Genomic DNA, 14,127 nt, shown 5'->3' on the forward strand with positions numbered 1-14,127 from the left:
CCGCGAGCAGGACAAGGACCTGGCGCCGCCGCCGGCCGGGCCATTCTTAGAGAGCGTGTGCCGCCTCCCCACGGCGTCCCGGCCTGGCTTTCCGCATCCCCGGCCTCCCTTTCGGTGACCTTCGCCGCCGGGAGGCTCAGCTTCACCGCCGCTTTCGGTTTCTGAACACACAGTTCGCTTGCAGATGTTTCGTTCTTGCCGCCTTCTCCCTAGAGTCTCAGACTCGGCCTGGCCGCGGCTGCTGGGCTAGCGTGTCTGCCCCGAGGTGTAAGCAGGGAGAGGGTAGAAGCAAGGGGCCATGGCTTTCTGGATTTGGGGTATTTTTTTTAAGCATCAGTAGTAGTGGAAGTCCAGAGCTCGGTAGTGAGGTGTCCGAATGTGTTTTAACAAAGTATTTTTTGAATAATAGCAGTTCCTCTGTTGCTGTTTATGCTGCTGGGATGCTGTTTCAATGTAGTTATTGCCTTTTTTTTTTTTTTTAATTGCTCGAGTAGTTAGCGCTTTTATTATAGCCTGGTCTAGCCTCTAGCCTGATACTCAATATCCTGAACTGTTAAGATTGTTAGAAATCCGTGTAGAAGTCCTTGTCATTCCTTTAATTGTAGGATTTGAGAGAGTTTTGGAAAATTACCTCGAAGGAAAGCAGTGATGTAATAATTGTGATAACAAGACATTTTTCTGTTCTTGGGGTGATTTTTTTTTTTCTTGTTAAAGAAGAAGAAGGCATGTTTTTGGCTCTTGAGTAACAGATTGATCAAACTTTTGGGTTTTTTTTTAGGGTGGCGTGAAACAAAGATCAGGGTGGAGCTCCCACTTGATCCAAGTAGATTCTGTGTTTTTGAAATGCGGAATAAGATTATATAATAGTTGCTTTCACAACAAATCTCTTGTTAAGTGGTACTTATATTTTAGTCACTTCTAATTAGTAGTTTTTAAGTGCAAGCCACTTCAAAATAGGGCTGAAGAAGATTCTGGTAATAAGAATTTGCAAACCTAGCTAACAATGCCAGTGCTGGAAATCACAGCAATGATTTATTCATTTTTTTGGGGGGGTGGCGTTCTTTTAATTTAATGAGCATTCTGATGGCACTGGCTTATCAGATATTCAGTATACCCCAAATGAACTCTTGGTTTCGTTTTCTGTCCTTGACTATCTCTCTTTATGTAGGATTAGAACAGCAGTGTGGCAGTTTTATTCTGCTTTAACTTTTTATTACAAGACTTATAGCTGTGTGTAGGGTGGAATGTCTGACAAATACTGGTTGGTTTCCTTGCAATGGGAAGGATGCTTAACTAGGTCAGATAAAATAGCAGCATCATTTTTACTTTAGCCTTGACTTCAGAGGCAGATACCAGTTTGTTCACTTCCCAGGACATTACTGCTTAGCGTAAATCTCTTGTCTGTAATGGTTGTCTAGTCAGATTGGAAACACTGAAAACAAAAGAAAAAGCTCGTTTGTTTATACTGCAAAAACATGTCTGTGCTAAAGGCTGTTTAAAACTCTAGGGATAATTAATCTTCTGAAGATGCTAGTTAAAAGTGAGACCTACCTGTTCATTAAAGGAAAAATACATAGCTAACCTCTAAATTATTTTAAGGTGCTAATAAATTGTACAGTTGCTGTACAGCAGAAATTTAGAGGAGAAAGAATAGTGTTCCCACACATTCTCATATCTTGGTCTATCACCTTCTTTTTATTGAACAAATAATAGGAACCATTTAATGTCCTATCACCAGGCTTAGTATCTGTTCTGCTATAATTGTTTGGGATTTTTTTATCTCCTCAAGATTTGTGTTATTTATTTATATACTTGAACTTGGGCTAACCCTTTTTAAGTTTCAAATGCTCAAAGTCATTTTCATGTCTTTAAGAGATAATTTACTTTATGGGAAACGGACTTGTTCTGTTTTCTCAAACAAGCAATGGATGTTTTGCTATAATGACCTATTTATAGAGTTTAGAACTCCTTACTAGGTAAAGAGCTTTCTATATTTTATTTTTTGTTTATTTAATTAAACTGAATGTAAATGTTTATGCTCAGAGGAGGCTGAAGTTATGCTTTTATGGCTTAGAAAGGTGGAATAAAATACCCTGGCAAACTATTAGAAATTGTAGAAAGATAAGAAACAATCTTGTACCTTACCAATGCTTAGTAAAATATGTTGTTTTTTTTTTTTTAAATCAAAGTAGCAGTTCATACAATTGGGTTGTATATTGCAGGTGTAATTAGGTGGTGGGTTTTCAATTTTTTATTTTTATGTGGGTGCTATTCTGAAACAAAAGTCTGTTTAGTGGAATAGTGTCCTAAAGGAAATTTTTCTGAAAGGAATGTTCCAGGAAGTTTTCCCTTTATATAGGTAAGGCCATGAAAAGATAGAAAGAAATGTTCTTGAGAGAAAAAAACACAACACAACCTTGCCTTGATTCTGTATTATTGAATACACTTACGGTCTCATGGAGATCTGCAGAAGATAATAAAACATTCAAACATTGGTTAAAAGTACTATGCAAAAATTCAAGTAATGTCTTCTGCTTTCAGTTGACTGTTAATGTGTGAGAGTAGTGCCCTTCTTGTTTTTGAAGTTCTGAAGGTATTTGTCCATTTATTTAAAAACTCACACAAGAACGAGGTAAACAGTCAATTATGTTAATCTGACTTTCTCCACAAAGCAAATATGACCGACCAATCGTTTGAAAAGATAAGAGATTTTTGTTTGCTTCTGTTTAGCCTTTTTATAGTGCTTGTCTAGTTAATTTCATTGTTTCCCCCTGCCCCTTTTTTTCTTTTTCTTCTTTTTCACGGCAGAGAGGGAGTTATTAATTCTTTTTTGAAATGTGCTCTGTTTTCTGTATTTTAAAACTTAAAAATACGGTGCCTCTGTAACCCTGGCCTTTTGCTATTGAAATGGTAGGAAAAGAGTCACCAGAGGAAGGTACAGGTAGAGTGTATCTGCACGGGGAGAACGGTATAGGCCCTGGTGAGACCTTGGGGGAAGGGGCTATCTATCCCTCTGGCTGGGGAGGCAGAGGGCTGGGTTGTAGCTAGTCTTGAATGACAGATTCTTTAACAGTGAGATTGCTAGAGGCTCCCTTTCTGAGAAAGCTTTTCTGAAAAGGCTTTTCTTACCGACACAGCATTCCTACTAGTTTGTTTTAAACTAACAAGACAACCCCCCCAAACTTGAATTCTTGTATGTTGGGTTGGGGGGAACTTCATCAGATTGATCGCATGTTAATAGCTTTAGACATTCCTTTTTAAATTGTATGTTTAATAATTAAAATATAAGGCAAGTGGTGTTGCAAGCCAGATATGTACTCTTTACATTTTGATAATAAAACCTTATAGGTCCTTTCAAGTGGTTTTTGTAAGACTCTGTCAAATTTGACTTAGTGGAACTTCAGGAACTAACTTTCTGTATTATAGTTTTTCAGATTTCCAGTTTCCTGGTTTTTGGTGGTAACTGCCAGCTCTGGGAATGTGAATTCTATAGTTGATTTCTGGTAATGAAAGATGTGTGAAATTTTTTTACCAGCAGATTACCTAAGCCAGGAAAACATTCAGTGTTCACAGTGACCATCACTGAAAATCTGTAGGTGTTTGACAGAATACTGCAATTGCTGGAGCCATCTGTCTATTAGCTACCTTCATATATGACCCTGCCAAAAAGAATATATTGAAGGAGTTATGATTGTGGGTTTTGTTGGGTTTTTTTGTGTGTGTGTGATGGTAAAAGGCTCACTGTTAATTACCCTGTTACCTTTCAGCTCCAATGGCGATTCCTCCATCATATGTAGACCTTGGCAAATCTGCCAGAGATATCTTCAATAAAGGATATGGTAAGAATAGTACCTTCTATAAAATGGTATTTGTGGTGAGGTTACGAACTGTCTTTTTAAGTCTGGATGTAAAATTGAATGCCTGTGTCTCTAATGAGGGGGAAGGTGTGTTGTTTTTACATCATTGCCATCAGCTAGTAGATAATTGGAGGCTGTTTTGATGTGAAGTCTGTTAAATCTGACTGCTTTAGCCACACAAATGTCAGAGGTATACAAGTATAAAAGAATGTAAACATCAAGTGCAGTGTAATTCAGGAGTACGCTGTGTTTACCATTCTGTGCCACTACATTTGTTGATATAGAAAGTTATTATAATATGTTATATACCATTGTAACCTTTGTTTGAATAGAAAGAGGAATAGCAGTTGGGATAAAGAATCCGTCAACATTTTAAAAATGCTTTAATACCGGGCAGTTACATAGTTAAATTCTGCTGTTTCATTGTGGTTTTTGGGAATGCATTTGGGGACTTTCTCATCAAGATTGTTGCTCAGCTCTAAGAGTAACCATGTAAAGTGACATTCCCATAAAATCTACTTATATTACAGTTCCAGTGGCCACACGTTTCCCAGTGACTTGGCTTTTAGTGTTGGTTTTTTCACTTTGTTTTTTTGTTAGTTTGTTTTTCCTTTGAGATATTTCTTCTTGGTGCCGTGAGATTAATTTTATGTGTTGGGATATCTTTTCAAATGTCATTGACTACAAAGCCAGTGCCATCCCAGGAACAGAAAAGAATGCATTTTGTCTGTCGTTGAATTTACTCTTGGAAGTCATCATTTGCTAGTTAAGTGTACAATGTACAACTGAGAGGCTACTCCCCACTTTCTTTGTTGTGATGACAGAATTCCTCGCTTGTTCTAGAATGGCCTCCTCTACCTGCCATGACATCTAAAACTTGAGCGTTACTGAAGTCAGTCTATGGTTGTTTTTATATATGTATATACATGGCACACTGCTGAGACTGCTTGGAAGCTTCTTAGAAAATGTGTGTGGTCTTAGTTTACTGGTGTAACTTTGACTTCTGTTTGTTAAGGTTTTGGGCTGGTGAAACTGGATGTGAAAACAAAATCTGCAAGCGGAGTGGTGAGTTTAAATACCCTTTATTAATTTTTCTTTTTTCTGGATATTTACTGGTAAAGGACACCTTCCAGGTGCTGCTGTTAAGTAATTTAGAAGCTATATGAATGATAAATATTTGGTGTAAAATAATTTCAGATGCCGCTAAAGATCTGACTTTATTGATTCTGAGTGTAGAAGGATTATCGTACTCTTTGGTAACCTTTCTGGAATAAAAAGGTGTGTTAGTTGTCCCTGGTCTTATGTCTGAAGGTGAGCAAATAGCTGACACATTTTTTTAAAGTATATTAATATGCAAATCATAGTACACAACTTAGTTCTAGAGTACCTTTTGATGCTGTTTGTATTTGGAGGAAACTTCTGTCACCTTGATACTTCTACAAAGTAGTTGGCAGGGAAGTAGCATATTGAATCTTTGGCTCCTATTTAAAGCTATTCAAGTGTGGCAGTAATGTTCCATGCAAGCAGTGCCTCTTGTAACTGCTGTCTATTTCTAGAGGAGATTTTGCAAGATGTGAAGGTAGATTTTTTAGTTTGCATAGTTGGAAACTTTCACAGTGTAACTGGCTGTTAGAAGCAAGGTATGTAGGTTATATGCTGTGGGATTTTTTCTAAAAGTCTCTATCCCAACTGAAGAACAGTTTGCAAGAGCCCTGTTATAGATGTAGTTCTTATTTTAACTTGTTTCTTTTGAGGACTACCAGTAATACGGGTAAAACTTCTGAAAAACCTAAGCCCTCGTCTGAAACCCTTATCAATTATAAACCATCCTTCCCAGGAGGATGAAGTGTTGGCATGTATGTACTGCAGATGTTTTAAAGCACCAGTGAGAGATAATGTAATAATTTGCTGCTCCTGAAACCATGACCACAGTGGTTGCAGTCACATATACCCTGTGCAGTAGGATAGCACAAAGCAAGCAGTTAAAGCTGAAGGTATTTGGACTTGAACTTGTGTAGTCCCTGTCACTTGCTGCGAAACGCAACGTACTAGAATTATGCAGCTGTGTGGATGGTTTAGTGATTCACTGACATAATACAAGTAAATATCTTGGCAGTGGTTAAATGAGATCGGGAGCTATTAAAGAACACTCTTAGGCAGGCTTGTGATGTGCAGTAGGTCTTTTGTTGTGAGAATATGAATGCTTAAGGACTAGTCATTTCAAATCCATGTTTCCTTCTAAGGGAGGTGAGTGTGAGAAGCCGATTTTAAAATAATACTGTGCATGGAGGAAGTCAGAAATCATAACTTTGATTTATATATTTCAAAAAGGTGAAATAATAAAACTTTTTAAATCAAAAGGACAAGAATATTTCAGTGGAAGAGCTCCTTAACATATGTTTGCAAACCAGACTACCACTTCTACTAGGTATTGCTTTTAGTTTCTGAATAATGCTACACAGAAATTATTCTCTTCCTTGTGAGAATCCAGATAGTGAAGAGACATCAGGTACTAGTAGTTTAATAAGGAGATATGGTATTGGTAACTTCTACATACTTTTGAGGATTACAAATAAGACTCTACCAGCCGCATAAAATTGGACTATTTCCTTAGCTTGCAGTTCGAACAGGAATGTTCCTCTTGTGTGTCATTAAACCACAGTATCAGGGAAATAGGAATTTTATAGATGTCAGTAAAAACACGTGTGACTATGGCTTGTGTGAAAGGCTGTTGCGTTGGTTAGACTGAGAACTCTCTTAAAAAGCAGCAAAATTCTCAAACAGAAAAGCAGACCGCCACCCACCTCACCCCCAGTTTGAAAAATGATGGTATTCTATGACATTTTACCATTGTGAATAATTTATCTTTGGAGGTGGTTGGCTGTAATAATGAAAATACGTCTGCGATCCTTCAGGAATCTTACTGCAGTTGCATTATGTGCCTTAAGCGTTCTTGGGCCTTGGTTTGATTTTTAGTTTGTTCATTAGGAGCATCAGACTTAACGTTACATTTCAAGAGCTTGCTCCTGCTTTTGAGGAGAATACTTACAGTAACTACTGTCTTCTGAATTATGTTGCAAACGTGTACATTTTGTAATATGGCAGAAACATGGCAGTTCAGACGGGGAGTGGAGGGAGGCCTTTACGTGTGGACATGAATCATCTAGTTCTTGCCTGTGTCATTTCCCCTCCTTTCTCCCTAAGTTGCCTGATGTTGAACTTGTGTAGAATAGCAGGATCTTGGTGTTTGCTGAAGAAAAGTCTTTTGGCACTGTGTAACGCTTTCAGGATCAAGTGTATCTTCTGTATAAGACAGGCACTGTCTTTTTTTAGGAATTCACAACATCTGGTTCATCGAACACAGACACTGGAAAAGTGAATGGGAGCTTGGAGACCAAATACAAGTGGGCTGAGTATGGTCTGACTTTCACAGAAAAATGGAACACAGATAACACTCTGGGAACAGAAATTGCAATTGAAGATCAGGTAATAGATTAGAAGAGTATTTATTTGTTTTACCCAAATAACAGAACTGAATTTAGAGCTTTATCTTATCTTCTTCCCCTTCAATTAGATTGCCAAAGGCTTGAAGTTGACATTTGATACGACTTTTTCACCAAATACAGGGTAAGAATTGTTAAGCATTTAGCCTTACTTAGGGCAGTAACAACACCCATGGTCTGTAAATGTTCATCCCGTGTGTTGTATTGATGGGTGTGCTTGCATGGTTTGCTATTGATCCAAATTAGCAAATCCCAGTGCTAAAGGCCTCTGCTCTTTAGCATCACGTCTTACTCTACAGGCTAAATATTGGACATTTTGCAACATTCTGCTTTGCTTATTTTCTGGGATAGAAATACTTAAAAGATTGCGGGAAGCACAAAAAAGCTTTTACATTCATTGCAAAATGCCTATTTGCGGTAGCCCTGTGCTTTCATGATGGGCTGGCTCTGCTTTGGTCCAGTCTAGAGCATGCATGTGCATGGTGTTCAGATGCATTGTTACGTGACTCAAATTTGGCAGTTTCTCGAGGAAGATCAAGCCGTGTCTTAAAATTACTGTTTCTCTGTTTCAGAAAGAAAAGTGGTAAAATTAAGTCAGCTTATAAACGTGAATGCCTAAACCTAGGTTGTGATGTTGACTTCGATTTTGCTGGACCTGCAATCCATGGTTCAGCTGTTTTCGGTTATGAAGGCTGGCTTGCTGGTTATCAGATGACTTTTGATAGTGCCAAATCAAAATTGACAAGAAATAACTTCTCTGTGGGTTACAAGACTGGAGACTTCCAACTGCACACTAACGTGTAAGTACTGAAGACTGTATCCGGATTTGCAAAAGGTGGCTTTCTCTACCTTCCCTTCTAGTCGGAATACAAATGCTTGAAATACCAAGAGGTGCTTGAAATACCAAGAGGTGCTTGCAAGGCTGTTGAGTACTTCAGTAGGAAGCTCTGAGTAAATAAAGTGTTAGTTTGTATATCTTTCAAAACAGTACCTACTCCTGGTTTGTTTGCACAGCGTAATAGGTGCTACAGCTTACTAAATACTGAAGTACCTCCAAATCGGAAGTGTGTGAGTTCAGTTACACAATGCTTTTTCCAGCTTTCCCGTTACATGGAGTTGTATCTGACTATAAGGGCAGTAGATTTGTTAAAGGTAATAATTAACTTTGCACTCTTTAAGTAGGCTGATAGTTTCTGGAGCAAGACTAGAGCTTTGCTTTTGGACTTTTTCAGTAGGTTCATTTTCTTGCCTGTCTAGGATAAAAAGTATATGAAAAACTTGGAGTGTAACTAAACAAGTGTAAGACATCTTGTTTATCAAGTTTTTTTTAGACTTGCTACCTTTAGATTTAAATGTTCTTTAGATCTTAAATAATCAAAACCTACTGAAAAACATGATGCTTTCAATCTAAGTTAATAGGAATTGTTGTTCTAGTGCATTTAATTAGGAAATAATCTGATTTTTGAGGTAGAAATTTGTTCTTTTGAAAGGGGAGGATAGAGATTGTGTATGTCTGAGTTTATGGAAGCTGAGGGGTATGTGAGGAAGTTACAAAGCACTTTGTGGTCTGAGTTATAAGAGTTCTACTTCAGTCAGACCCCATGACAAATTAAAAAAACGATCTAATTCTTTAGGTATATCATATGTATTCAGTGATATTAGAATTCAGAATGCGTGTTAGTTTTTGTAAGGATATGATCTGGAATTACATTCAAGTACTTAATTCAGCATTAGTGTGAAAATTAGCTGCAGCATTCTGAAATATCTTTATTTTTTAAAAAAAAATTCTTTTGCGTTATTGCAGTTTAATTTTGCCCTGAAGGCTTTATTCCATGTCCTATTCTGTTGAAAAATGTGAAACAAATCAAATTTTTGGAATTCTAATTTGAATAAAAAATTGAAGTAGCTTAAAAAAAATGTTGGGATTATGTTAACTAACTTTTTTCTTAATTTGTGCAGCAATGATGGTTCAGAATTTGGTGGGTCAATTTACCAGAAAGTGAGCGACAATCTTGAAACTGCTGTAAACCTGGCTTGGACAGCAGGTAGCAACAGCACCCGCTTTGGCATTGCGGCTAAGTACAAGTTGGATTCCACTGCTTCTATTTCTGTAAGTGGCTCTAACCAAAAGGATTATGCTAAGTGTATAGTGTATTTTCGGTTTCTGCAAATCTGTGTGTTACTAGTACAAAATAAGGTGGTAGGTCAGGAAGTCTTGTAGAGGTTACAATCCCGGCAGTTGTAATTAAACCAGCAGTATTTAGATTCTGTAATGTTGCTTGCAGCAAAGCCTCTTTTAGAATTTGACTGTTGAATGTCATGCTACTCTGGAGGACTTTATGTATTTAAAAAAAAAAATTGAGAACTCTTCACATCCAGTTCTGTAAAGATTCTTTTTTTAAAACTAATTTTGGGGTTGCTCTGTCAACATTGTCATGGTAAGAACTCTGATGATACTGGTTAAAAAGACCACGTATGGGAAAGTTTTCTCTATATTAGGAAGGTAGAATTGAACCTGGATTGTTGGGATCATCCTATAGAGAAAGTGATGCAAAGTGAGATAAATCATTTTGCACATATTATTTATGATGATACTATGAAATACTGCTTGACCAATTGGGCCTACAAGATACGAATTCTTTTCTAATAATATGAACATGAAGGGTTTTTCCGAAGTGTCTTTGGGGAGACTGGTGTTAAATTGCTGTGGCCTTCTGAAAAGGGGAGAGGGGGGAAGTTCACCTGCCGGACTACAGTCCAGCAACAGTTCTCACTGCCCTTACATCCTGTCTGCTCTTAAAAATGTTACTTCAGCTGCAAGTTGAGAGGCAAGGGTGTAGCTGGGAAGAGAGAATCCAGTAAGCACAGAGATACTGAAAGAGCAAGTAAAATCTGGTTGATAGTGGTGTTATTGCCATGGTTATTCTAGCTTCTGAATGATAACAAAGAACCATTCAATTACAACATTTCAATTGTTTTTTTTCTTGGCTTTTTTCTTTTCAGGCAAAAGTGAATAATTCTAGTCTAGTTGGGGTGGGTTACACCCAGACCCTGAGGCCAGGTAAGGGTTATCACATGAATTATGTGACATACGTATCTTAGGCATCACAAAGAAAATTTTTGACATCTATGCATTTATAGGCAACTATTTTGCTTCTTTAGAATAATTTTGTCTTGAAGACAAAGTAGGCCTTTTACAGTATCTCGTGTTGTACATCAAACCTTATCTGAACAAGATAAATTCCGTTGTATCTAATGGTATTTCTACATCATATTCCTCACTGATTTGTGTAGGAGAGAACTGGACTGTGTTTGATAGCTTAACTTGAGGCTGTGCAAGCAGTCTTCTTTTTTTATTTTATTTTTTTGCATTACTTTTTCTAGTCATACTATATTGAATGATAAAAGGTTGTGAAATCACAATTAGTTGTCAAAAGAAAACACTTCCGGCTCTTCCTATTTAGTAAAAAACCAAACCTCCACACTTAACTTGTTCTGCCTAAATGTGAAAGCACCTGTTAATGCTGTGCTGCCATTGGTTAGTTCCTTACTTGAAAACCAGTAAGTGTTGTAATGTGATTCTATCCCTTCCTTAGTACAAATTTCTGCCTTTCTGTGTGTAATTTTCTTCCTCCTTTGCATGCTTTAATGTAGAAAGGGAGAGCTTTTGTGTACTTACTAATTAGAGACTTGTACATCTGATTTATAACACAGTATTTACAAAAAGCATCTAGCTTGATTCACATGACTAGCTTTCAATAGATTTCATGGGCAAATGGATTCTTCTGTAGAAATCTTCAGAGGGAAGTAATGAAATAGAAAAAGAGCTACAAGTGGGGCTGGTAATGATGGAGGTTGAGTTGCATGAAAGCCTCTGATTGTATGTTGTAAACGTGCTCTTTAAAAATCTTACAGGTGTCAAGCTTACACTGTCTGCCCTGATAGATGGAAAGAGCATCAATGCTGGTGGCCATAAACTTGGTCTTGGCTTGGAATTGGAGGCTTAAAAAAGTGAAGAAACAGCTGCAGAGAAGGGATATCAGAAGAATTTGGCCTTAAAATGTATTTCCAATGTGACCAGCAGGCTTTTTTCCCCAAGAAGGATGACCTAGAACAAGAGCTGTATTTGAAGTACTTAGACAGTTACTTGTTAGCTGGTTTCTAGTTAAATTGGTTACCCATCTAGTTAAAATTCTGCATTAGTGCAGTCACTGAAACCATTATTTAAATGTATTTAACTGTTTAATGCGCTACCCACGAATAATGAAATAGACATTTATGAAAACTGTACAATTGTGTGCATGTTTGTTTTTATGTTCCTTTTAACATTCAATAATGCCATTGAATGAAAAATGGCTCAGTGGATGTTTTGAAATGAGGTCAACAGTTTTGTTAAATCACCTGACCTAGAAATACATTTGGTATCCCAAGACAAATTGTCAATAAAACAAGTACACACACATACTTGTGCCTCAGATATTTTAAGAGTTAAGATATGAGGGTAGTGCTAAGCTAAGTTTTAACTTTTAACTTAAAATAATCCAAGAAGTAGTGCTCTATACCTTTGTGCAATTAAGGACCTCCGCCGTGACAACACTGAATATAGATGGTTTTCACTGAACAGTTGGATTCCTCAAGCAAGTTGAATGTGCTTTGCTGTCAGGTAAGATTTGTCACAACACAACAGTTTAATTCACCCTGTGTTCCACGTGCAAGATTTACTGCATTACTGGTTGGTCTCCTGATGCAAAGAGTGCAGAGTGATGTACTTGGCACACCGAGACGTTCAAGAACTGCTCCTTGATGCTTTTGCCCAAGGGGGTGAAAAACTTCACCACAAACACACCTTTTGCTTATGTTTGTATGAAGTGAGATGTATCTCTGCAACTGAATGTAACAGTGTAATGGTATAACAGCCTGCTTATCCCAACCGCTGTGAGAGGTTTCTGCTTAAAATGACTGAAATAAAGGCTTAATTTTAAATGGAGACAGAGGAAAATGCATCCGATTTTGCTTTCCCTTTGACTAATAAATCTTGGCAGATGTACCTTTAATCCAGAAACATGCAGAAGAATGGGAAGACTCTCGTGTTTTTCCAGAGTAGAGTTAAGTGTGAATTTGGTCTGTGAATTTAACAATCCCTTAAGGTCAAACGTAACTAGCTGTAAATGCTTTTAATGTGGGATGTCTTAAATATGTGTAGTTACAGTGTTTGCATTTAAGAATGGAGACTTACTGAGTTCAGGAAGTGCCTCCAGCCTAACTTGTTACAGTTTCTTACAGCTGAGAAATGTATCTTGGTACTTAAAGTCTTGCAGGCTGTAGTTCACAGCAGTTCCTTTACAGGGCAGGTGGCTAGCTTATGATCAGGAAGCTTTATCTTTGGTTTGCAAGCTGTGCTTAGTTCATGCTGGATTAGTCTTAACCCCCATAAAAGTCCTGGGGGTTTGCTCCAGGTCTTATTCTGTCACCTCATACTGAGATTCTCGAGTTAAGTACTCAGTTGTAAACTGCCTGCCTTTAGGCTTTAGCTGTGGAATAGCTGAGACGCCTGTGCAGAAGATGAAGTAGAGCTTCAGCTTCCAACTGAGGCTCTTGGAGCAGACTTGCTAGTGCATTTCACTAGTTTTGTTACATGACAAGAGAGAAGGTTTGGCAGCACTTCAGCTTTGGAGAACCTTTGCTGTTGTCACTAAATGCCCTTTTCTGAGGAGCACTGCTACCACTTGGTGATGGAAGAAGCATGTAAAGTGCAATTCGCTACTCATTACATATTAATATTTGTAAGCTGTATTTTAGTTTGAAGCATTTTTATGTGCCAGACCACTTAAAGCTACAGATCTTGTGGCCAGTCATGGGAATTTTGGTACAGGTTCTCTTTTTGATGTAACTGTCTTTGGTGCCTCACAAAGTGTGTCCAGGTTGCTTCTGAAAAAAACAACCACCAAACCACTAAACCCCAAAAAAGCTGTATGTGTGGTCCAGCTGTAACACTGGGCAAATAAAGAACTCTTTCTTTTATAAACGATATCTTGTTTGCATTCTTAAGCCAGCATGACTGCAACACTCATGTTTCTCAATTTTTGGAAGCTTTTGATAGGGGTATAGTAGTCCGATGCTTTTTTTTTTTAAAAAAAAAAAAATATTTTTGTGGTGGTTTTTTGTCCAGGTTTGTTTTTTTGTGGTGTGTTTTTCCCTGAGGTCACAAAACAGGCAAGTGAAATCAAATATTGCAGAGGATCTCTTAAGAAATCTGTACAAAATTAGTGATGGAAAGCTTGAACGTACTTATTTTACTCTGTTTTTATGTACATCACTTTACTAGTCCTTAGCCTTTATACCTTAGGTAGTTTCACTTGTTATTATGCTGATAGACAACTGGAAAAATAAAAGGGCTGTGCAGTAGTTAAGACAACTGTGAAAAATGTGAGTTTTCCTAAAATATTCTGTCATAAATCACTACTTTGAGCATGACAAGGAAGTTCAGTGTCTATTTCTTGACATCTCTCAAGTAAGACTTACAAAAACGGCTTTCAAACTTTTTTCCAAGTGTGTTACAGAAGCTGGTGGTGTAATTTGAGTTTTGTGGTAAGGAATGTTGGTGGTTTAAATAGCTCCATTTTGTTAGAACGTGTAAAAGGCCTTAATGACAACTTTCAGTGCTAGCCAGCCTTTCCTCAGGTGTCATTCTGAATAAAGTAAAACACTTCAGATAACTGGTGGCCCGAGTATGGCTGTGCATCTTGTTTGTCTGAACTGTAGCACTG

The 14,127-nt window shown here is 37.6% G+C and overlaps 1 protein-coding gene across 2 annotated transcripts; it reads left to right on the forward strand.

The window, feature by feature from the left end:
- The first annotated feature begins 1,119 nt into the window (after positions 1 to 1,119).
- On the forward strand, positions 1,120 to 12,347 carry VDAC2 (voltage-dependent anion channel 2). Of its 2 annotated transcripts, XM_009868976.1 has the most exons (10): positions 1,120 to 1,135; positions 1,600 to 1,617; positions 3,768 to 3,839; positions 4,873 to 4,922; positions 7,191 to 7,343; positions 7,432 to 7,484; positions 7,933 to 8,160; positions 9,320 to 9,470; positions 10,364 to 10,421; positions 11,276 to 12,347. In XM_009868976.1, the coding sequence occupies exons 1-10, from the start codon at positions 1,120 to 1,122 to the stop codon at positions 11,365 to 11,367; spliced, it is 891 nt and encodes a 296-aa protein (XP_009867278.1). In that variant the 3' UTR covers positions 11,368 to 12,347. The 2 variants fall into 2 exon arrangements, with proteins under 2 accessions (XP_009867278.1, XP_009867279.1); XM_009868977.1 differs by lacking the exons at positions 1,120 to 1,135; positions 1,600 to 1,617 and having other exon boundaries at positions 3,727 to 3,839.
- Positions 12,348 to 14,127: the final 1,780 nt, after the last annotated feature.

The sequence above is a fragment of the Apaloderma vittatum genome, unplaced genomic scaffold (assembly GCF_000703405.1).
Source record: "Apaloderma vittatum isolate BGI_N311 unplaced genomic scaffold, ASM70340v1 scaffold41624, whole genome shotgun sequence".
NCBI classification, from domain to species: Eukaryota; Metazoa; Chordata; class Aves; order Trogoniformes; family Trogonidae; genus Apaloderma; species Apaloderma vittatum.

What these genes read in the sequence shown, in the direction of transcription:
- VDAC2 (XM_009868976.1), top strand. An exon ending in TATCTTCAATAAAGGATATG is followed by an intron (nt 3,840 to 4,872) that starts GTAAGAATAGTA and finishes CTGTTTGTTAAG; the next exon opens with GTTTTGGGCTGGTGAAACTG. An exon ending in AAATTGCAATTGAAGATCAG is followed by an intron (nt 7,344 to 7,431) that starts GTAATAGATTAG and finishes CCCTTCAATTAG; the next exon opens with ATTGCCAAAGGCTTGAAGTT.